A 24,850-nucleotide genomic window follows, 5' to 3' on the forward strand; every position below is an offset into this window, starting at 1 on the left:
TTCCCAGTCCCCATGCTCAGCACTTGACGTGAATTATCTCGTTCGGTCCTCGCGGTGACTGCTGAGCTACATGCTATTATTCTGTCTTTTGCAGGTGGCAAAACCAAGGCTTATCGAGGTTAAAGTCATTTGTCACAGGTGACACAAGGTATGCAGTGGTTGTATGAGTGGTGTGGTTCTCGAGCTGGCCTTACACCCACCATCTTTGGGACCTGCGTGACCAGAGGGAGGCCAGAATGGGCCAAGTGTATTTATTTCTAGCACGTTGAGTGAGTAGCAGGTCAGGCCGAGTAGATCTTTGATGGGAACGGTGGGAAAGGGCACCCAGTTCAGTTGATCAGGGGTTTTGATGGCCATTACGTGAAATTTAACTTTGTATCTGGACCCAGAGAAGTCCTTGAAGGGTTTGGAGGCAGGGAGTGCAAGGATAAAAAGCATTTTTTAGGAAGACCTAAAAGCTGAAGACGTGGATACGGGTTCACAAGGCGTCTCGGTGATGTGAAGGCGGAGGCGCCTGCCCGCACAAGGTCGGTGACGGAGGGGAAGGGTGGGAGGGTGGAAGGCACTTCGGAGAAGGACTGTGCTTTATGCCCAAGGATGGCAGGGCCTGTAGGACTGGACAATAAATACCTCAGCGGCTATTTTGGTTTGATCAGAGTCTGAATTTCCTTACGCTGCACTGAGGTGGGGGGGCTTCGGAGCTGAGAATGTGCTTCCTTCTTTGAAGAAAAAGGCCAATGGCAATTTTTCTGAAATTGTTTACCTTTTATGTAAACTAGCTCTCAGCCCGTGAAGCTTGTATGACCTTCGATTCATTCAGTTCAGTTCTGGATAGTATTTAATTCAGACCTGTGACTAAGCTCCTTTGCATGGCTCATCTCAGAGCTTCTGAGATAAAGGAATTATGTAAGTTCAACCTTTCATTCTGAAGCAGGACTCTGGTCATATTTCTCAGCTGCCAATAAGCCCAAGTTCCCTGTTTTCTTTTCTTTAATATTAATTACAGCTCCTAGCTTGGGTCCAGATCTTTCCTTAAAAACCCAAGACTTTTCTCTACTGAATGAGACCTTCTCCGAGTCTTGGATAGGAAACTTCTCCTGATCGTTTCTTGGGCTTCCGTGTGCCGTGTCAATACATGTGTCTTCGAGTCCTGTGTTAGCCTGGGTGGAGTGACCGCAGAGAAAAGCAGGGGACGGGTCGAGGTCTGCTTGGGGCTCTCCTGTGACTGTGTCCGGCACTGGCTTAAGAAAGACCCAGCACCTCGATTACGAGTATCCTGGGTGTGTGAAAATGCTACCTGAACGAGGTGTGGGAAATTCAAATGCATATTACTAATGATTTTCATAAGGGCTAACATGTTTGGGCCAAAAATAATTAGCGTGAACAATAGAGCTGTCAACCAGGCTCTGGAATAACGAGATAGAAACTGATGAACAGACGCATTGCTCCTGTGGGCGCCGGCGTTTCATGATGACTAGTGCAGCATTGCTCATGTGTACCTGTGTTTACTAGTTACTTTATACCTATATTTGCTAGTGATTTTACTTTTGATTTACTTCTAATTTTAATTTAATATCAAGCCTTTTATTTTAATTACAAAGTTAGATGATTCTGCCCCCGCCGCCCGCCCCACGATGAACCTTAGGAGAAGGAGGGGTTTTGGTGCTTTGTGACTTTCTCCTTTCCTTCCCTGGGACAGGCCTCGTAACTGGGCTCCTGATACGTGTTTTGATGGTGGCGATGAGAACGATGTTTTAAGTGCTAGCATCGCCTCGTCAGACAGACCCTTTGATGCTTCCGTGACTTCATGGTGTGTGGCCGGCTGGCCAGTTGTTCCCCCTTGTGGCCCTTTTCCCCTTTTAGATCCAAAAGCATCAGGAAAAGCCTTGCACCTTATTTTTGTAGCTGAGCCTCCAAGATGTCCTAGGAAATGCCCTCCCAGAACTATTCCAGGCAGCAAGCCTGCCTTCCTCCAGCTGCCCCGAGATTTCAGACAAGCGATGCTGGTTGCTCTGTGGAGCCCATTTGTTACAACTTGTATATTATATGCCTCTCCCATCACCTTCAGCATCTCTCCTCTCTCATCAGGAAAGACCAGATGCTGCCAGACCATGTCCCAGATCATAGGGCATCAGGTTCTGGACCCTTCTGGCTCCTTATTACAATGAAACTGTTCAGAGTCGTAAACTGAGGAGCAAACTCGTCCTTCATTGTGCAAGATATGTTTAGATGAGACATTTATCAAGACTTGGCTTAATAAACTCCTCTTCCTTCACCCCAACTCTCCTTTGTTCTCCTCCTCCTGCAGAAAAGAGACCAACATGCCATTTTAGGTCTTCTCTGAAGCGGTAGCTGACCCTAGATGTTTCTAAATTCAAAGTGTGGCTGAAGTCCCACCGCTTTCCCTGAAACTTCAGCGATACTGTTTCTTGAGACCGCTTCCTCTGAGCTCCAGCATCCCCTGGGCTCCCTTCTTAGGCTTCTGAGAGTCCACACTCAGAGAGACCTGTCCGGGGTCGGGGGTGTGGGACTTTTAGAAAGCTCCCTTGTTTCACCTTCTGTGGGAAGGATCGGATGAGACGAGGTGGCTGACCTCTGTGTGGACACCCCAGTGTAAGGCCTTCCCATCTGGTCTGCAGGCGGGTTCCGGGCCGGGGCTGGCACAGAGGAAGGATAAGGCTGCAGGTGCTTCTTAAATCCTTACCTGTGACTCTGAGTTGTGTCAGCGCTTGGGTGTCATGCCGTGTCTGTGTCCTTGACTGATGGTGACGCTGGTGGTGGTTGTGGAGAGAGGAGGGTGAGGTTGGGATGGAGGTGGGAACATTGGTTAAGAAAGAGCAGCAAATGTGAGTGTGCAGAGCAGGAGGAACAGTGCTGGGGGACGGAGAAGTTTGGCAGGACAGGCTTTTCCTACACAAAATTCCTTAGGATGGGGGGGTGGGTGTAGCTCAGTGGTAGAGCGCAAGGTTAGCACGCACGAGGTCCTGGGTTCAATCCCCAGTACCTCCATAAAAAAGTAATAATAAAAATTTTTTAAAAAGAAAGAGATTCCTTAGGAGAAGTGAGCTGGCTCAGTGTTTCTGAACAATTTCTTTGACTGTGACGCCCACAGAGTTTGAAACCGAGGATGGTCTAGGTCCTTGCTGGTAAAGGAGAACTTGAGGGGTCTGTCAGCTCCTGGCGCTGGTGTCTTGGGGCTGATTATCCCCCCTTTGAGCTCTGACCAGCCAGAAGCCCTGAGCAGCAAGTGAGCGGGTTAACCAGTGGTCACCACTAGTTTGTATTTAGTGAATTCCTTAGAAAGGTGACGCTTGACCCTGAGTCCAGTAAACGTCACCATGGGCCTGAAAACGGGAAAGCCTGACTGTGCCCTCCCGCTCCTTCGTGAACAGACGCTCGCTGCTGGGGTGCCGCCTGGCTGCTGCTGGGGGCTATTTTTGGAGGCTTTTGCAGTGTCCCAGGAGTATATCTGTCCAAGGTCTTTGTACTTGAAACGACGTTAAACACTCCTGCCATCCGCCAGTCCTCTGCTGAGTCGTGGGACCATAATGAGGACACAGCAGATGCGAGAGGGACCCCGCTGGGCCCGGACTCCCTCTCGGCCCCGCTCCCATGATGGGGAGACAGACACTCCCACTGGGGCAGCTCTCATCGCGGGCTCTCAGATGTGTGACGAGAGGGGAGGGCCGGGTCTGGCCTGAAAGGCCCTGGGCGGGCGCCGAGGCCGGTGAGCGGAGCTCCTGCCTGCAGGGCCAGCTGTGTGTGTGCTCTACTCACTGAGGCCGGAACGTTGCTTTTATCAGAAATCCTCTTTTTTGTGCCAAATCTAAAGAGCAGAGATAAATACCTTGCAGTTGTTGGAGGGAGGTGGGCCTGGTACAGGATCACAGGTGCTGGTGGTTAGCTGTGCCCGGGGAAACCGGGCTCTGTGACATTGACAGCAAGAGGGGAGATGCTCCGGACGGTGGACTGTGCTTGGCCGGGGCCCCCGTCGGATAAGACCCGCAGCCACACTGGTACCGCCCTTTCCAGTTTCTAACACTTTACATAAAGTGAAATGTATCAGTTATTACACTGACACTTGTCTGATTTTCCATTTTCTGATTAAATTTCTAAACCTTTTTTTTTTTTTTAAATTGAGGTATATATAGTCAGTTACCATATGTCAGTCATCTCTGGTGCACAGCGCAACGTCCCCGTCATGCATATACATACATATATTTGTCAAAGCCTTATTCTGATATTCATCTTATTAAATAGGCAAAAGAAATCCTAAATTTTAAAAATATTACTTACTTTAAAAACCTGTTTTTATAAATTGATATACTTCAGTTAAAAAATAAAGAATCTGTGCTTTTAAGTAATCTTGGTCAAATTCTACCCTGCGTTGTATTGACCTTACTTTTTTTTTCTGTCAATAGAATGACAACTTTTGAACCAACAGTCCTGAACTCAGAATCTAGCGATGAGAGAGAGAGAATTTATTTGTGTCCTCACAACTTCTCTGCAGCGTTTGTTAACTTGTTACCAGCTGGGGAAATAAATTTGACTAATTAGGGGAAACCAAAAGCAGGGTGGATATTGATCTCTAGGAATAATGGTTGCAGGTTCCATAAAAATGCATCTCTACTTTTCACATGGTCAGTGGGGACATGGCTCATGGAAAATGAGAAAATTCCTGGGCATCTGGCTACAGATCCAAGTGCTCTGCCCGTGTGTACGGCGTGGCGCAGTTCTTTGGTCTCAGTAATCGGCTCGTTATTTCTGTGTTAGATGGGTTTCAGAAGGTCCTGTGTTGTTTCAACCCAAGCTATTGCCCAGGAAACACAACTGTTTATGCTCTGTTCTTGGCTGGACTGAAACCATGGCGCCATCTTTCTTCCAGGCAGAGCAGAGCCTCTCCAGTTAGGACCACCTAGACCTTTCAGAAATCTGTGAGCCGCGCTTTCTCTGTGTGAGGGAGTAGACGTAACTTTTTTTGGTGTCTTTATCTCTGTAGATTTAAATTTTCTACACTGAAGCATGTTGCTCCCTATTGGGAAAAAATTAATGTGATTTAAGAAGAAACAAAAATGCTGTATCCTCTGCCTGTCTTTTTTGGGAGGAGGAGGCCCCGTGTCATGAAAATTCCGGGGCCTTGAGATAAGTATTAACTGTTCTTACGCAGCGTGAACCAACGCCTGCGCCTAACTCAAGAGTACACCCTGGAAGAGGCAGAGGGTGTTCAGGGGGCACGAACGGACCTCCACTGTCTGCAACACCAGACGGTCAGAAAGGCAAGTCCCTGGGAACTTGTAGTTTCGAATTTTGGAAGGTAGCATATGACTGTGCGCATGGCCATGAGCGAAACAGGTTTCTGGTCAGGTTCCAGATACTTGCCCTCGTTATCAGATAATCTTTGTGAGCAGTAGGAGAGAGGTGTGTGTGCAGGGTCTGGCCCACGGTGGTGCTCAGTACACTGTCCTTCCTTTGTGCCCGTCCATCCCTTGCCTTGACATTGTGGGTGGAACTGAAGGGACGTGAGATTGATTTAGCAGCTTGTTGAGTCTCTTTTCTTTTGAAGAGATTGACCCTTTCTAAGAGCCTTACCATAAGGGGAGGTGTTTTTTTGTTTTTGTTTTTTTTTAATGAACAAAATGTTTGTTGCAAGACATCGAGTTGTATAGTATAATCATATATAATACAGTCAAAGTTGTAACATAATCAAAGGTCTACCCTTACTTCCTCCTTTCTCCCTAAACTTGTACTAGCCCCATTTAGGAGAAAATTTTCAAGCAGAAGTCTTTCAGATTGGCTGGCAGAAGTATCATATAACTAGCTGTTCACCTCTGATACACACAAGCTTCCTTAAAAAATGGATCACATGATTACAGCCATTATAGAAAACAGTATGGAAGTTCCTAAAAAAGTTAAAAATAGGACTACCCTATGATCCAAGAGTCCCACTTCTGGGTATGTATCCAATGGAAATAAAATCACTCTCTTGAAGAGACAGCTGCACACTCATGTTCAATGCAACATTATTCACAACAGCCAAGACATGGAAGCAACCCAAGTGTTCACCGACAGATAAATGGATGAAGAAAATGTGAGATAAATATCTACATATACATTCCATATATAATGGAATATTATTCAGCCTTGAAAAAGATGAACTTTTTCTGTGACAACATGGACAAACCTGGAGGACACTGTGCTGAGTCAGACAGAGAAAGGCAAATGCTACATGATCTCCCGTAAGGGTGCAGTCTAAAATAGTACAAGTCATAGAAGAGTAGTCATGGGGAGCTGATGGCTGGGGAAAACAGGGAGATGCTGGTCAAAGGGTACAAACGTTCACTTACAAGATGAGTATTTTCTGGAGATCTAATGCACAGCATGGGAGCTCTAGGTAACAATAATGTATTGTATACTTGAAATTTGTGAAGAGAGTAGCTCTTAAGAGTTCGTACCAGGCACCGAGAAGGTAACCATGTGAGGTGATGGGTATGCTAATTGGCTGGATTGTGGTAATCATTTCCCAGTGTATACATAGGTCACATCATCAGGTTGTACACCTGTTAATATATACAGTTTTTATTCACCAGTCATACTTTAGTAAAGCTGGAAAGAAAAGAAAAGAAGAAATTGCAAAAGCCCAGAAACTTCCAAGGTAATGTTTACCATGTCTTCTCAGACTGTTAAAATTGTGGTGCTTTTAACACTGGGTTGCAGGATAAAAGAGTTAACCACAAAAAAACATGGATCACACGAATGAGGAAAAAGAAGTATCTGAGGCCAAACAATACTCAGCATTTTGGTGGCTCTTGCCTAGACAGGTACACAGTGACGTGGACGGAGCATTTGTTCCTGTTCCCCTGGAGATCTGAGCGCTGGTCCTAGTTCAGACGTCGACTTTCTGTGTGACTTTAACACCTGATCCCATCAAAGGCTGGGTTAGAAAAGAGCAATCTCTGTGTGTTGTTATTCAGTGTGTCACTCGCTATAAATCACATAGCCTCCAAGTCTTAATTGTGCATGGTGAGATTTATGCAAAGGGAGTCTTTTGCCTTTTATAGTTATGATCTGTGTGACCTATGAGGCTATCGGATGAGTGAAGAGTTTATCACTCCACTCCCTCGTGAACTGACAAGATTTAGTAGAGCCGAAGAAGTTCCCTGCATGCATTAATATTCTCGCTCTTAGCACATCATTTAATTCAGCTGGCGTCTGTTTACTGGGTATCCTTTGCAAAGTATGGGAAGTACATTGTAGGAAACAGAAGTATAAGACAAAGACTTTACGACTGAGGTGAGAAATGTAGGAGACACTCACTGGCTCTGAGGGTGCTCATAAAGTCGTTCCATCTTGGTACCAGAAGGGACCTTAAAAACCAGCCAACTCCCCCATTTACAGATGAGAATTCAGAGAAAGAGAGGCCTCAGTGCGGACTGAGGCTCAGGCAAGCCTAACGGCACTGTTGAGGGTAGAGTTGCATCTTAAAAAGACAGGATGTGGCCCCGTACAGGGAGCAGCTTTGGTCCTGGCTGGCCAGTTGGGTACTGTGCTCCACGTGATTGTGTTGTAGAACCTTACTGCTGTGGTTCCTACTATTGTTGCAGAAAAGCATGTTACAGCTCAATGTTATAGCTCAGTTGTGACAGCAACCTGGATCTGCGTGAGAGACCAAGCAGCACTCGGAGGGTTGGAGAATGGAGAACTCAGGTTTATTACACCAGCAGGCCCAGAGGAGTTAACACTCCAAGCTCTGGACCCCTGTCTGTAGGTTTACACAGGCTTTTATAGGCTACCAGTTTAGACCTTGCAACATTTTGTAACATTGTATGCAAATGAGGTATAACAAAGGTGACTAATTAGGAACAAGCTTTGTAGTAATGGACCAATCAGGAGTGAGCTCCATGCAAATGAAGCTCCACAAATGGACCAATCAGGAGTTAGCTCAGGGAACCAATAGAATCTTAGGGATAAGATCCGCTTTCCTAGAAGTAAGCTGTTTCAGAGTTTAAAAAGCAAGATAATGCCACTAGGCCAGGGAACCAGATGGTGCTGGCAGTAGAGTAGTGACCCTGCCTGGGGGCCCTGCCTTTTTCATGGGGCTTCCCACCTCACTATTACTCCTTACACTGTTTTCCCTTGTTACGTACAAGAGCAAGGCTCAAACACGAGTAAATATGGGTGTCTGTTGTATAATTTTCCCGCTAATTTTGGGGGTACACGGCTGCCATTTGATCTTAACACCTTGAATAAAACGGAGGGGAACTTTTTCATTCTCTCCAACAAGAGCCTTCCACCAAATACAGAGCTTTTTTCCTCCTCTCTTCAATGGGTAGACTCCTCCAAAGCTTGCATCCTTTTTGCAGTGTAGTTCTGTGTCCCTGGGCCACGTTAGCTGCGTAAGTTTTAAGGGGTCCACTTTTATCAGAAAACAATGGGATCCCAGGAAGAGGAGAGCTTTCCGTAGACGTCACATGACCGTCTGCATGACATCGTGGCATCCTGATGGAAATGCCTGTTTTCTGCCTATCATCACGGCAGAGGGAAATGTTCTGGTTCCTGACTGGACTGGGGGGGCCTTCGCAGACACTGGGTTATTTGAGAGGTTCCAGTTTAATGTTCTGCCTTTCTGTTCCAGCAAAGAACTCTCCCCACTTGCCCACAATCAGCAGAACCAATTTTGATATCAGAAACTCTTTAGGTAATCTTCAGTAAGGTCCAAATGCCTTTTTAGCCTGTGTTTTTTTTTGTTTTGTTTTAAAGAAAAAATTTTTTTACAGTTACTATTTGGCAAATCTGTATACTTTACCTGGTTCTTTTTATCCACTGTTTGTCTCTGAATGGAATCTCAGCTAATGCCATCCTCATCCTTCAGTTTAAATGACACTGTTACGGGGAGATGCCGACTGCCTCACCCTGGGTTAATCCTCTTGCTGAATGCTCCCCAGACACCCTGAATTACTTGCTTCTCAACTGTCTGCCATCTTGACCATCAGCTGGTGGGCAGAGACCTGATCTGCCTTGTGTACTGTTTATTCCCAGTTCTTGGCACGGTATCTCCACTAGGTATTCCAAAACTTGTTAAATTGAATTGAATTTCACTCTCTTGTAGCCCACATTGTTTCTAACTCTTTGCAACTAAAGGCAAACTATAGAGAATATATTTAAGCTGGGATTAGAATGCATAGGGAGAAGAGGGAAATTAAATTGGACTTAGAAATTTACATTTTCACATAAGCTGTTCTGAGCTTGGCAGACAGTTCTCGTCCTGTGACCCATGGGGCCACTTGCAGAAAGTCACCTCCTGTGGCTTTTCCTTGAAACTGCCTGGTGCCCTGGAAGCATCAGAGAAGGGGGGTCATTTTCAAAATCTATGTCAGAAGAGTTTCTAGTGAACAAACATGTTGAAAGCATCTCATTCTTGAAACCCTCTGGCCCTTTTCACTGGCCTGGTTCTCTTGCTGCTGCTGCTTGCTTCATAGGTTACAGGGTCTGTCTCGTTTGCTGATTCTGTTTTCTTTTTGGCTCCATTGATGAAAATGTACCAAACCCAAGGCCCCATCCTCCATCCTCTGTTGGTCTTAAATCTTCCTTCTTGGGAGAGGAATTCTACTTTCAACCCTTCAACTCTTGTTCTGGGTAAAATCCACACACCCATCTCTTGAGTCCTTCGGGACTCATCTAGGAACCATCACTTCAGCATCTGCTTTTACCTCAAACTAAGCCTCTGCGAGCCTTATCCTTTCTACCGAAAGGGTCTCACCTGGCAGAGGCCGAGGTGCCCCGATTCCAGCAGTTACCGCTGGAGTCCGAGTCTTCTGCCACGTCTGGATGCCTGCCCTCGTCTCCCACCCCACCCCGGGGGTCTCCAGGTCCTGTTGGATGTGCCTCGGCAGTGACGGGAGTCTGTTCCTTCCTTTCCCTTCGTAAGCTGGCTCCGCCTCTTCTCAGCACCAGCACTGTTGGCTCCGTCCCGAAGGCCCGTGGCTCTTGGGCCACTCAGCATTTGCCACGCGGTTCTTTGTTTGCTTATTTGCCTCTTATTTTAACGTCTCATTTCCCCACTTAGATAATCAGCTTCTGAGGGCAGAGATGGGGAATTGTCTCTCCTTCCCTAGCAGTTGGCTCAGAGCTGAGCAGCCGTTTGGTAGAATTCAGCATTGATGGCGACAGCAAATCAGAGGACTCCTCCTGGTCAGCTCTGTGCGGACTCTGTCCCTGTGACAGCAGGACCTCAACCAGAAAAGATGACGTACAAGCCACGAGACAAAGGCGGGGAGGGCTCGGTCAGCACAGGAGAGCAGTGTAGACTTCTTAGTGAACCGAGGCATCTCCAACACATGGAAAATGCGTGCTTTTTGACCATTGGAAGAAGTGCCTGCCTTCTTTGGTGTGGGTCTTCATTGTTTATGGAAGTTTTTTATACTCATGATCCAGTGTTATCCTTCAGCAAGCTTGGCAGGAGTACTACTATTGCCATTTGATAGAAGAGAAAGTGGAAGCTTGGGAACTGTGGTCTGACCAAGGCCGCAGAGCCCAGAGGTGTCAGCACCATGTCTCCAGCCCCAATCTTCCGATTGGGTAAAATCAGTTCAGGTAAGGTATGGAGTTAAACTCTAGGAAGGCACACTTATTAATTCTGTCCTAAGGAAGTCTGCAGTCTAGCTGAGAAATAATAAGATGGGGAAACAAATGAACTAAGTAAGGCTGAATAAGGGCACACAAAAAGCTGTGGGTGCGTGGAGGCAGGAGTGATTAACTCGGTCTTTGTCAAACAGCAGCTGCTCAGGGAGGCCTTCCCTCCATGAGAGACTGGGAGGCAGGGCCAAAAGCAGGTAGGTGAAGGTAACGGCGGAATGACCAGGAGCGCAAAGACAGCGCCCTTCCCGGTGTGTTCTTCGGCTGACGGAGATGCGGGGCGGTGCTGGCTAGAGGGTGGACAGTGACCACACTGGGTGGACGATGACCATCTTAGGCAGGGCGGGCAGGTCTGTAAACCTCCAGCTTCATTGATTTCACGCAGCTCCCGGTGCAGCCCAGCGCTCTGTGGGCATCTGTAGTTGTGATGACATTACAGGTTGAATGCAATGAGACTGGGCCTGTCTCTCTGCAGAATCAGGGATCTGAAAAGATGGCGTGATGCAGTCCAGCCAGCCAGGGCTGCGCTGTGTCCTTTATTTCCCCAATCTTCATTTTCCCAAGTCTCTAAAATGTTTTCTCCCCACTCCATCCCTTTGTGTTTCAACCTTTGTGAACTTGCTTAAGGTTTCGATTTAATGAGATGCTTCTTCCAGAGTCTACATTCTGGCAGGTGCATGAGGATTTTGGAATAAATGTATTCCACATGTTTCTAATTCATTTACACTTAACTCATCAAAATGCCCACCAGCTTTTTTTTTTTAATGAGGTCGTTAATGGCCAAGATGTTTTTTCAGCCTTTGAGTTGGCCTCTTAAAACATTTTCTTTTTCCTTTAGTCATACAAAGCCACAATTTGTAAAGGGAGCATCTGTTCCATGAATTCTCGCTGGGCTAGAAACTCAGTGTGTCGCAAATTAAAAGGCAAAGCAGAGCCTCTTTATATTTCCTTTCCTCCCCTCCTTGCTCACAGGTTATCCGTACAGACAAGTACTGAACTTCCACGTCTGGTTGCCACTTACCCTCAGCTCAGCCTTTCCTTAGTCCCATTCAGTGTAAGACGAGGCACGTTAATTTTGACCACCCCACCTCTGTCACCCCATCTCCGTTATCCCTGCAGTTCTTAGAAACTGACTTTGGTGCCATCTTGTGTCCCACCAACTTCATCCTTCTTTGCCTAAGACTAACCTTGGGGAGGGCTGGGACTGTTCTGCACAGCTCTGCAAAACCACCGTAGTTATTTCTGGAGCCTCGATGACTTGAGGTGGGTGGCTGGCCAGGTTAGCCTTGTCACTCATTTCCTTCAGCTCCCTGGTTGCTGTCAGCCTCAGGAGGCCGGGGTAAAGACCGCCACTTGGCAAAGGGAAGCAGGCAGATTCCAGCGTGGCTGAATCTTGCTTTGCCTACAAATGCACAGAGGCTATGAAGATACACCCGAGTAGTTCACCAGCGGCTGCTTTTTTTTTTTTTTTTTTTTTTTTTTTTGAGAGGGGGTTGGGGAGAGGTAATTAGTTTGTTTAGTTATTTCTTAGTGGAGGCACTGGGGATTGAACCCAGGACCTTGTGCACGCTAAGGATACACTACCACTGAGCTCTACCCTCCCACCCCCCCACTGGGTCTGCTTTCTTGGTAAGAAAAAAACCCGTCTACTTTAATTTGGCTCGTTCACAGAGCATCCAGCCACCAACGTGCAAAGAGAGAAAAGGGGACCAACAGCAAGGAGGTGCCCTCCAGGTGAGTCGCATCGCAGACGCAGGTGCATTTAGTCTTCACGGCAATCTACCAGGGCGACCGTGAGTAGCCCTACTTACGGAAGAGGAACTGGAAACTAGGGAGGTTTTGATAACCGGCTCAGTGAGGTCCTGCTCTTCCCGCTGCCCCAAATTGCCAGCCGATTGGTCTGGCTGTGGCTTCTGGGGACAATTTCCGTGTGGGTGGTTGTATGATTTTTTTCCCCAGGAAGCTCAGCCCGAGCTACCTAGTTGTTCCACTGAGTCTCCCTTTCAGGTTAACTGGATACGTCCCTCCCGGGCCTGTGTGCGCTGCCTGTGCGCCTCTGAAGCCTTCTGCGGCTACAGGTCACACATTCCCAGGACATAAATCAGTCAAGCAGGCAGCTTAGAGATTCTTACCCACTCAGACCTTCGGCCCTCGCTTGTGTCAACCGGAAGTGTGGGAGTGGAGAGCCAGTCTGGGGACTGGTATGCTGGAGGAATGGAAGGGGAGCCACAGGAGATGTGTAGGAGCAGACACTGTTCCTTGGGGATTCTGCTCTGGGGTTCAAGTCCAGCTGTAGCCGGAGGGGACTGGCTTCCACTGGGAGGGAGGACTTCGCCGGGCGAAATGTGCCTAGAATCAGCTGCCCTGCCTCGAGCCTGTGCTTGGCCCACACGTGTTCATGTGCATGGACTGCACTCAGTTTGCAGAATCAACGCAACAGACCATCCCCTGTTAGCCTCCCAAATGTCCTCATCTCCCCAGGCTCCCTGGAGCGTCCCCTGGCATCAGCCTACCACGAATACACTCAGGTTTTCTAGTCCCAGAACAGATTCTCAAACATTTGTCCAGGTGTACGGCACACAGTTATGTGATACCCACCCTGCAGCAAAGCCTTGGTTGGGGGAGGGGTTGAAGGAAAACACCTATTTGAAGATGCATTCATTGCGGTCATGTTTACACTCCTTTGTCAGCTAGAAATGTGTTTGTTTAAACAGTGTCTTTGGTTTATTAGAGGCATTCCTCCCTCTCAGTAGCAGATAATGTGCTTGAATTTCACAAGTGGATGTAAATGAGCCAGGGTAGCAGGGCAGCTGTCTTCAGTCAACAGCTTCACATAGTGATAATTCTCAGGAAAAGAGAAAGGCCTACTGCATACGTAGAGTTACACATCATCTGCCTTCTCAGTAACCAGAGTGGCCCCCACAACGTATTTTCCCTCTGTTTTTAAAACCCAAAATTGATGTTTAGCCAAAATATAAATACATGGCTGGACTATCTCACAGTACTTTCATGAGGATATGAAATGGGGGTGTGCGAGTCCTTTGTGAAATTAAAGCTCTGGGCCAATGCAATTTTGTTGGAAATCGGGTCATATATTAAAACAAGGAAAGACAGCAAGCAGCTGGCCAATGTGTATCTGGTCTCACTTTTCTGCTCCCGTGGGTTTGCCTCTCAGGGGACTTTGCTGCACACACAGTACTCACCCTGCGTCCCATTCCAGCCATGCTCATTCCTCCCTAACCTTGTTCCTAGCAAACTCAGGGCCTCACTGAAGGTGTATTTATTTACAGTGAGGGTCCTCCTGAACCCCCAGACATTTCAGCATCACCGTGGCCTCGTGTGCGCGTCTCTGACATCAGTGCTCTCAACCACTGGGGCACCGTGCAGTTTTGTCACTGAATTTGCACCGGAACACTGGGTCAGGATTCCTGAAACTGTGGATTTTGGTGATTAAGATGTTGCCTTCAGTCACTACCATTCTTCAGAGGTTTTTTTGTGTTTGTTTTTCCAAGGAAGGTTTTCATTAGGTCTTAAACTTTATGGAACCAAATTGCATAAAAGCCATTTAGCAGTAACAGCAATTGCTTTCAAACCATCAGAGAATAGGATCACCAAAAGAATTACCTTCCCCTGTATGAATCTGTGAGGTCAGTGTATGTCTGATAAATTTTTAGTGGGATTTGCTTTTTTAGAAACTAACACAAGTTGTTTCTAAAATTCAGCTGGAAAAATCAATGATAATAGCCAAGAGAATTTTGTAGAAAGAATCAAAAGGGGAAATTTGTTCTACCAGATACTAAAACTCCCTAAAAACCCACTGTAGTAAGAGTGGGAAGGTCCTAAAATAGGATCATATATTAGTTCAGAGTCCAAAAACAGACATGCGAATACATAATATACCCCAGCTATTCCTAGAGCCCCATGTGGCCCAGTGTAACTGTAGAATTAGACTCAAAGACAACAGAAATCTGATTACAGAAGCCTTGAACAGGAAGATCTTTACTTCTTAAAGGAATGTATTCTGGATTTTACCCAGTACACCCCCAAAATGTGTTTCAGAAATCCTCTCAAAGCAGCTTTCCCTCTCCCCAAAGTTGCAAACTCATGGCAGCTTCAAACAACTCTGCCCCTCTCTCTGATCCACCTGGTTTCCGAGCTCTCACCTCCCCGCCCCCGCTCCTTCCGCGCACCCCCCACCCTCACGTACCTGCACCACAACTGTGTTCCCTATTTGTAACCAACCCCACAGAGGACAGCCTTCAGGAAGGGTGGCTCTGGTCCCAGTTTGACAGATTTCCTAGAAAGCAGGAAATTCTCAGAATTCTAATAAACAAAAATTACCAATGTCATCTCTTTGGGAACTTAATGTATCTTAAAGCTGGCATTTTAAGTCATAGATTAGTCAATGTAGGGTTTTGGGATTGTTGGCTATACATTTAGAAAAAATAAAATGACATATTTATATTTTACAAAACACTTTGTAACTATGTGTTTCAGTAGATTAGAGTGCATATTGCTAGATCTGGAACATGGGCATGTTTGTAGATACATAGCAACAATTATTGAAGTTTATTTCTAAGATTTGGGGTTGAAAACTGAGGGGAGACCTCTATTTTATATATTTCTAAATTGTTTTAAATTTCTTTTTTTTAACAAATTGGGTTTTTTTAACAAAAAAACAAAAGAGCAGTTAAAATATTCACTGTTACTTGTTTTTAATTTGTTTTTGATTTGTATTCAGTAAGAATTCACTATTTTAGTGTACGGTTATGAGTTTAGACAAATGCATTAAGTTGTATAACCACTACCACAATCAAGATACAGAACAGTCTCATCATGTTACCCGTCGCCCCGCCAATTCCCTCACGTTACTCCTCTGTAGCCACATTCTTCCCCTACCCTTGACCTCTGGCAGTCACTCGTCTGCTCTCCATCTCTAGCTCTGCCTTTCCCAGAATGTCATGCAGGTGGAATCATACAACCCTTTGAGTCCAGCTTCTTTCCCTTAGGAAAATTCATCTGCGGTTCACCCGCGTTGCTGCGTGTTTCAAGCTTGTTCCCCTCTTACTCCTGAGTAGTATTGCCTTGTATGTACGTGCCACAGTGTATTTCCCCATCCTCGGTTGAGGGGTATTTGGATTGATTCCAGCTTTTGATCATTACAGTCGGCTCTCCACAATCCCAGGTTCTGCATCCGTGGATGCAACCAACACAACCATAGATGGAAAATTTGAGGGGAAAAATTCCAGGAAGTTCCAAAAAAGGAAAACTTGAATTTGCCGTGTACTGGAGACTGTTTATGGAGTGTTTACATTGTATCCAGTATTAGAAGTATTAGAGATGATTTAAAGTGTACAGGAGGATGTGTAGGTTATATGCAAATACTACACCATTTTATCTCAGGGACCTGGGCATCCCCAGATTTTGGTGGGGTGGGGGCGGGGCGTTCCTGGAACCAGTGGCCTTCGGACACCAAGGGAGGACTGCACTAACACTGCTCCTGTAAACATGTGCATGGAAGTTTTTGTGTCCTTTTCACCTGGATTAACACCTAGGAAGCGGATTGTTGGATTATATGAAAGCTGTATGTTTAACTTCGGAAAGCAGCCGGGCAGTTTGTTACAAAGAGGCTGCACCCTTCTGCATTCCCACCAGGATGCTGTGAGTTCCAGCTGGTCTACAACCTCATCAGCACATGATGCTATCAGCTTATAAAATGTTTCAGACCATCCTGACACACGTGGAGGAGTATTACAGCCCTAAGTTGCATTTTCCTAATGACTAATCATAAAAGCATCTTTGCATGTGAAATGTCTGTTCAGAACTTCTGCTCCTTTACGTATGGGGTTATTTTTAAATTGTTGAATGTTGAGAGTCCTTTCGTTCTTCCTTTCGTCATGTATTCTGGATACGGATCATTTGTCAGGTGTGAGGTCTGTGCTGTCTTTCAGTCTGTAGCTTATCTTTTTGTTTTAACGGTATCCTTTGCAGAACAAAACCTAATTCTCTGCTCCTGCGCTCACCTGTGCATGCATTCGGTCCCCCCCCACAGCAGCGAGGGGAATCCTAAATCAGAGCAGGTCCTTTCCCAGCTCACCTCTCGTCAATGGTTTTATCACATTCTGAATAAAATCCAAATTATTTGCTCTGGCTGACGAGCGCCTACGTGATCTGGCTGCAGCAGATTTTCCAAGGTTTTATTTCCTGTGGCCTCCCTCCTTGTTTGCTCTACCTTTTCTCTCTTTGAACACAGCTCCTTCCCTCTTCTGGGCTTTGCAGGAGCTGGTTCCCTGCGGGCACACGCCTCTCCCTTGAGTCACTAACCTGCTGAAATGTCACCTCTGGCACAGAGGCCTTTCCTTGACTCCCCCGCGTAAAATTCCTGCCCTCCTTACGGCCCCGCCTTCACAATCTGCCGTTTTCTTCAGAGACTTTATCACTACCTGGCATTATTTGTTTATTTATTTGTTCACCGTCTATCTCCCCGAGAGGAACGCAAGCTCTGACCTCAGCTTCAAGATCTGAGTGCAGCCCACAGTAGGTGCTCCGTACACACGGATGGCAGGATGGAACGCAGGGCTGGACTAACACGGGGGCCTTCCATCTCACCCTCTCCCCCGCCCACGCCTTCTCCACACGTCATCAGTGTTAATAGTTTGGTGACTAACTACCCGGACTTCTTTTAAAAATGCAGTTGTAAATGCAGACACACGCACAGATTTTTTCAATGATAATGCAAATGTGTCTATACCTTAATTTCCTCTCGATGTGTTTTCTTTTTTCTTTTTAATTGAAATACAGTCAATTACAGTGTGTCCATTTCTGGTGCACAGCAGTGTCCCAGTCATGCATATACATACATATATTCATTTTCATATTTTTTCATTAAAATTTATTACAAGATACTGAACATAGTTCCCTGTGCTATACAGAAGAAACTTTTTTTTGCATTTATTTTATTTTAAACATTTTATTGAGTTATAGTCATTTTACAATGTTGTGTCAAATTCCAGTGTAGAGCACAATTTTCAGTTATACAGGAACATACATACATTCATTGTCACATTCTCTTTCGCTGTGAGCCACCACAATAGCCTGTATGTATTTCCCTGTGCTACACAGTACAATCTTGTTTATCTACAGAAGAAACTTTTTCAAAAAATCCATTTTTATATATATAGTGGCTAACATTTGTAAATTTCAAACTCCCAAAATTATCCCTTCCCACCCCCCTTCCCTGGTAACCATAAAATTATTCACTATCGACATATATTTTCGATAGGGTCCCATGTTAGTTTATATGTAGTTCACCTGTCAGTTTATATACTTTTAGGTATTTTTAAAATAGACACTTTTTTAACAGTCACAGTGTAGTCCCTACTATGGATCGGAGGTACCACAATTTCTTTAGCCATTTTCTTGTTCATAGATACTTGGGGTGTTTCCCCTGCGTCACCATCATCCACACTGCTGCCCTGAACACGTCCGCACGCAGACCTCGGTGCGGCAGGCAGACAGGACTCAAATAATGGAAGGGCCTGGTCAGTAATTTGATTGATGCTGCTTGGTTTGTGCTTCTAAAAGATCATACTGTTTTATGCTCTCAGCAACAACACATGAGCACCCCTCCTCTGCATCCTGGCCCACACCAGGTGTTACCACCCTTCTGAGGTGTTTTTTAATGTCAGGCACAAAAACAGTTAACTCTCTTACAAAAGAGAGAAAGCTGCAACTTTGGTGATTCAAAGCCTTACTGAGGGGGAGGCGACCGGCCACTTCCTATACTGACGAGCTCCGAGGTGTCTAGATCGTAAGCCTGTTTAATAAAGACAGACTCCTTCTGAAAGGAGCGGCAGAACGAAGGGAGTACAGTGATCTGAGATGAGCAGCATCTTATGCCCGTAAGAGTAGCTTTTAGAGACGCCTTTGAAGCAGCAGCATTTCATCACGTGCACAGATCCGAGACCCTTGTCCCAGGCGTCCTGACTTTCTTCCTTTAAAATACCCCTCCCAGATTCATTTTTTCTTTCTTGAAAGAATCCACAGCACAAAGCCTCAAGTGTTAGCCGTTGGCTGGAGAGTTAATGGAAGTCGAAGCCCTTGGTGATTTATTGTTTAACAAATCTGTGGTTTCTGCTGGGCCTCACTGGATGTGTGGTCGAAGAACAAGAGACGTTTTCTGCTTTAATAACTGTGACTGGGGTCCACGGCAGAAGCATGGAAATGAGTAAGAAGAGAAATGCCAGCGCAGAGGAGAGAGAGAACACACGTCACCTGGGCGCTTCTGTGATGGCGGCGGGTTTAGCCCAGGACAAGGCTAGTGCTGTTTGGCTCAGACACTCGCCTTGCCCTGCAGTGAGCTGTCAGGGCTGGGCCGAGTCCCGGAGGGCAGGACTCAGTATCTTCTCTGTGCTCATTAGGCTTCAAGGTGGGCTTGGGGTGAAAGGTGCTTTTATGACATCAGCATATTGGGGTTTGAAACTTTCTTCAGAATTACCTACTCTTACTCACTGTACTGAAGGACAAAACTGAGGCCCAGAGGGATACAATGATTTATAAAGGTAACAGTCATGGCATTTTAAGCCCCCTACTGTACTACTGTAGAGCACAGGGAACTGTATTCACTATCTTGTAATGGCCTGTAATTAAAAAGAATATGAAAAGGAGTATGTTTATGCATAACCGAAGCACTGTGCTGTACACCAGAAATTATTAACACAGCACTGTAAACCAACTCTACTGCAATACAAACAAAAAAATAAACCTGATACTGTGGAACAGTGAAGGGGAAGAGCTTTTTCACTTGAACTTTAGAAATATAACAGATTCTTGCCTTGAAATTCCTAAAGCAGAAGAGGAAAAGACCTAGTGTGGACCCCACCACCCCTGCCTGCCCCTGGCAGACATTGCTAATCAATCGCAGCTCACTCTGCAGTGGGGCTCGGAATCCTCCTGATCTTAGTGCTGGGGGCAGCGGGGTGTACTGGATCTGGGTCTTCATGTGAATTAAAATCTTATGGGCCCCCTCTTCTAAATGATGCATCCATGGGATTCATGATGGGGTGACAGCCGTGGACTTCAAGCCAGAAGAACTTGTTTTGACTCCAGAACCTGCTGTTGGGTCTGTGACATGATCGAGTCCCTGAACCCTTCTGGGACTGTTTACTTGTCTCTGAAGTGAGGGAGTAGAATTAAGTGATTTTTGTGCATCCTTCCAGCTATGAAAAATGCGATGATTCAAGGTACAGACTTCTCAGAAGAATTTAGTTACAACCACGTATTTTGATAAAGACCCGAGGTGGTTTGCAGGCACTTTGTCTATTACACATCTGTTTTGGATTTCTTAAGTATGTGTTTCTAGCTTTATCTGACTACTTCTTTCCATCTGCTCAGTCCTATTGACCGTATCTCCGAAACCAGAATTTAGGGATTCGGAAGGGAGAGATGGGGAAAGATTCACTTAAAACCAGAGGAACTGCACAGTGAAAAAAATTAAATTAAATTAAAGATGTGTCAGTGAATACATGTATGTTCATGTGTAACTGAAAAATTGTGCTCTACACTGGAATTTGACACAACATTGTAAAATGACTATAACTCAATAAAAAAGTGTTTAAAAATTTTTAAAAAACCAAAACAGAAGAACTGCGGGACTGTCTTCTTGGCCGTGGGATTTTGAATGTTTTCGCACCCCAAGCTGAGCAGATCTGCACGTGTCTTGCCCACTCGGCCGTTACGGGTCTGGGGTTCCTTCTTCCTGTTCCTCTACGTACACCTTGTGAACAGGAGGCCCCGCCAGTCCGGCAGGTCTCAGCACGGGGCCTCTGGCACCCTGGCCTCCTTGCCCGCCTGCTCCCGGGTGACCTGCTTCCCGTTTGTTGTCTTCCAGGCCCCGCTTCCCTTCGGGCATACCCTCTGCTGTCGGTGATCACCCGGCAGCCCACAGTCATCTCCCACCTGGTCCCCGCCGCCCCGGGAATCGCCCAGGCTCTGTCCCGCCACCCAGCCACCGAGGCCACCTCCGCGGAGGCCCCCGGTGAGAACGTGGGCAGCAGCGAGTCAGAGGCAGAGCAGCCCACGCCCCGGCAGAAGAAGCCCCGCCGGAGCCGCACCATCTTCACCGAGCTGCAGCTCATGGGCCTGGAGAAGAAGTTCCAGAAGCAGAAGTACTTGTCCACCCCAGACAGGTGCGGACGCGGGGAGGGGACTGTCCGCAGGTGCGGTGGGGGCTCCTTTTGCTCTCGGGGTGGGACGGAGAGCCACGAGGAGGGTTTCAGGGTTTTAGAGATGTGGACACCCCTTGGCTCCGCCCTTGGCTCAGGTCATCTCAGCCTTGCTGCCCACCTGCGGGGATGCAGCACGCCTAGCCCCGGGGACACGCCCGCTGCTGAATTTGTACTCCTCACTGTGTCTCCATGTTTTAAGTTAACAACAAGCGAGGTGAAGTTTAGCAAATGGTCAGCAGCCATTAAGAGCCAGAAGCAACGTGATTTAGATTTGAGAATCCTCGCATTGGTGGCACCATAAATGATCACAGAGGGGAGAGGTGGAGCAGAGAGTCCAGGTAGGAGAGAGTCCAGGCAGCATCTCTGGAGACCGGAGTGAAGGTGGTGACGTGGGAGCAGAGAGGAGAGAGGAGATGGGAGAACAGTTTTGAAAACGGAATAGAGCTGACGTCGGCGTGAGGAAGAGACGAGAGGTGAGGATTCTGGTTCCCGGGATGAGCCACCAGGTAAATGGGGACAAGCACTAACAGAGGCTGAGGATAGAGCAGGTTTGGTGGGGCAACAGTGCCTTCTGTTTGGACGTGAGCCATCTGGGGTGCCTTCAGGCTCTCGGGTGCCCCCCCCGCCCCTCCTGTGGAGACAGGTCTGTGAACTGGGGACCAACTGATGGGCTCTCAGGAATCAAATGGCTCTTCTGAAGGCCCGGCCTGTACCGGAGAGCCCCACGTGCTGGGCGCCCAGGTGGAGTGGGCACCCTGGTTCATGAGTCGCGTGGTGGCGGTGCAGAGAGGGTTTCGGCGTGCTCAAGTAGCACTGCAGGCTCACTTTAGAAGTCGGAAACTTTCACAGAAACGTGCGTTCCAAGTAACCCCCGTGGGGCTTCCTAATACCTGCCCGGGCACCTCTCAGGTGACCCACGCAGGCTTGATTCACTCGCCTGGGGAGGAGGACACCATCTGGCTGGCATGGGCGCGCTCAGCTGCTCCTCACCCTGTACGTGACCGGGGCCATGAGTACTCCCTCCTCCCACGGCTCCCTCCCTCTTCCCCTCTGTTTGTTTCCCTGTCTCCTAGGTGACCCTGTTTAAGTGAATATTCAGGGAAGTGAGAATTTGTAACGGTGGCAGGTAATGAGAGAAAGCTGATGACAGGGAGGCCTGTTTCTGTAGCCAGAGTGAGTCAGGGGCGCATTTTTCCCAAGTGAACTCACCCTGTGCAGAGTTGTGCATCCAACCTTCCACTGACTAATGCACCTGATGGCCTCAGGTGAACTGGGCGGGAGGGCACAGGAGAGCCTGCGGAGTGCAGGGAGGCATGGGAGACCAGGAGTCCATGGGATGCCCCCTCCCCGCCGCCATGCAGTGGGCGCCCCTGTTCATGGGGAGGGTAAGCGGCCGTGCACTGGGGATTTATTAGCTTCAGTCTGCTAATCACTTTCAGTAAAACTGTCAGCTTCCAGTAGCCCTCTTGCTGGGACAACCACGTGTGTGTGAATGCAGATTTAAGCCAGGTTCCAAAGTTCCTTGAAGGAAAACTCGGTTTTTCTTATTGGAGACTTTAATTGGGCACTCCAGTCAAAGCGGGGTGGGGGGGGCGCTGGGCAGCTGCAGCTGGAGGGCCGAGAGTTACAGCACCTGGAACCTTCGCTGCCTGCACCTGCTGGCCTTCCTGGCCGTGACAGGTTGCTCACTGCTCCTCGGGTGGCCTGGGGGCCTCCAGAAGTGGTGGTCGCCGCTCAGGCTGCGTCAGGGGTGCTCATCCCAAGCTGCTGGGACGCGGGGAGGCAGCTGGTGTGGGCTCCTTCCAGCGAGGGGGGGTCCGTGCAGCTGGCGCTCGGTGGACCTGGAGCGCTTACCCATGAACATAGGTCAGCACGTGGAGCAACAGCCCCCGGGCCTGAGGTGGGAAGCCAGGTTCCCCTCCCACTCCACGTGCTCCGCTCAGGCTGCTGCTCCCCGGGAGGTAGCATCCCCAAATTTTCTCCGCAAGAGCCTGAGCAAGGGCGTCCCTTCGACAGCTCCAACTTGTACAAAATACGGTGAGAGGCGTGAGCCCCTGTGCGGGAGGAGGGCTCGGGCAGACCTGAATCCTGCCTCTTCCTCTAGGCCCACCTGCTAGTCTCCTGTGCAGGGCCAGAGGGTCATTGCGCAGGGTCTGGGGGCCAAATGGCCTGTCACAACCGCTCAGCTCTGAGGCCGTAGCGTGAAAGCGGCCAGAGACAGTGTGGAAACGAGGGAGCGGGTCTGTGTGCCAGTAAAGCTTTATTTACAGAAGCAGGTAGTGGACAGGGTTTGGCCACGGTTGCCAGGAGATGGGAGCCTGAGCTCCAGACTCTCGTCTGTAAGACGGGAGTGATGGCACCTCCTTCACAGCCGGAAGGAATGGCTAAGAAAGGGACGCGTGAGGGGGCGCGTGCCAGGGGCCGAGCACACAGCCCGGGATGCAGCGGGGCTCAGGAAACAGCGTTGCTGGACCGTGCTCCGGCTGCACGCTTCCCGGGACGGCTCCGACCCTCGGGGCTTGTTGGGAGGCTACGGAGACCCACAGGACTGGGAAGCAGGAGGGGCTGCTACGATGCGGTGTTTCTTCCGGAATCTGGCGTTATGGCAGGTGGGGGCAGCCACAGTGGCCGCATCTCTCTGCCGGGAGGTATTTTGGGGTCCTTGTTCTGGATTTAGACTGAGATAGGCGCTCTCGTGATTGCAACAGAAGCAGAAGGCACCCACCGCTCTGGCCGCTGAGTTAGGGAGGCAGAAGTAACTCGGGTGAAGCAGAGGCCACGCTCCTGAGAACGTGGAGCCGCCTGACCCCCGTGGTGGAGGCAACCTGCACTGGGGGGGCGCCCATGGGAAGCGGGTGCTTGAGTCGGATCTGAGTGATGAGTGGGATTCTGATGAGGAAGATAAGGCTTTACCTTTTCTCCTCAGTTTGGATCTTGGGTCACAGTCTGCGTTTTGTTCAGGATCAGAGTAAAGAGGCCGGGGGTCAGGAATAGGACTCATCAGTGAAGGCTCAAGTCCTTTTCAGGCCCAGTGTGGATAGCCCTTGGGCGTGGGCACCTACTTCTTAGCCTCCCAGAGTTTCATCCACAGGATTCTCGGAAGGAAAGCGGAGCTTCCTGGGGAGGAACGGGTTTAAAGGGGAGGCCCTTGCTCTGGAGCGGAGCCCGGGGCTCGTCAGCGGGACCCCGTCTCCACCGTCCCTTCCCGTCTGCCTCATCCTCCCTCTGTGTCTTGTGCCTTCCAGGTTGGACTTGGCCCAGTCTCTGGGACTCACTCAACTGCAGGTGAAGACCTGGTATCAGAACCGCAGGATGAAGTGGAAGAAAATGGTAAGAAAGAGAGGAAGTCTTCCCAGAGGCCCAGTGTGAAGAGAAGAATTCTTACAGCAGAGCTGGTGGGAAGGCAGGGAGGACCCTCTGGTGGTTTGAGCTCCAGAGACTGGAGGGCCTTTTAAGATGTTGAGAGAGAAGCTGTCTGAACAAAAGGATCAGCCATTCCTCCTGGCCGGAGGGATGTTCTTTTCCACAGTCGAATCAGAAATAAAAGAAAAAGAGCCCCCAGGCTCCTCAGTGGCTGGTTTTAACCCCACCTGCTTGCCCTTTCAAAGAACTTCCTTCCACGTCCCACACACAGCTAAGAATAGAAGTCAGTACTTTTTGTTTGTGGGACATACCGGGCACAGCTGTGTGTCCCCTAATGCAGTGATTCTCAAACTAGGGGGCATCAGAGTAACCTGGGCAGCAGGTACAAAGGCAGAACTCCGGGCCTCTCCCAGGATTCTGGTTCCCTGTCCCAGGACAGGACGTGTTAACCAGCCCCCAGGTTCCTCTGACGCACGTGGTACAATGACTGGTTTCCCTAATACTGTTCACGTGCCTCGTTGATTAATTGTTCCACATTTGCTTTTTTAATGAACTTTGTAAACAGCTCTAAAAAAATAACAAGCATCTCTACGTTTTGAGGAACTCTAGTTCATAATGGTTTACCACCC

The 24,850-nt window shown here is 48.1% G+C and overlaps 1 protein-coding gene across 2 annotated transcripts in view; it reads left to right on the forward strand.

Annotated features, from left to right (window-relative positions):
• BARX2 (BARX homeobox 2) overlaps positions 1-24,850 on the forward strand; it is a 64,549-nt gene that overhangs the window by 31,568 nt on the left and 8,131 nt on the right. The window contains exons 2-4 of one of the 2 annotated variants that reach the window (XM_045518728.2): positions 12,304-12,366; positions 20,522-20,819; positions 24,104-24,188. In XM_045518728.2, coding sequence (XP_045374684.2) covers positions 12,304-12,366; positions 20,522-20,819; positions 24,104-24,188 — 446 coding nt within the window. The remainder of the gene's footprint in view (positions 1-12,303; positions 12,367-20,521; positions 20,820-24,103; positions 24,189-24,850) is intronic. The other variant, XM_010957863.3, reaches the window with a different exon arrangement.

The sequence above is a fragment of the Camelus bactrianus genome, chromosome 33 (genome assembly GCF_048773025.1).
Source record: "Camelus bactrianus isolate YW-2024 breed Bactrian camel chromosome 33, ASM4877302v1, whole genome shotgun sequence".
In the NCBI taxonomy this organism is placed as follows: Eukaryota; Metazoa; Chordata; class Mammalia; order Artiodactyla; family Camelidae; genus Camelus; species Camelus bactrianus.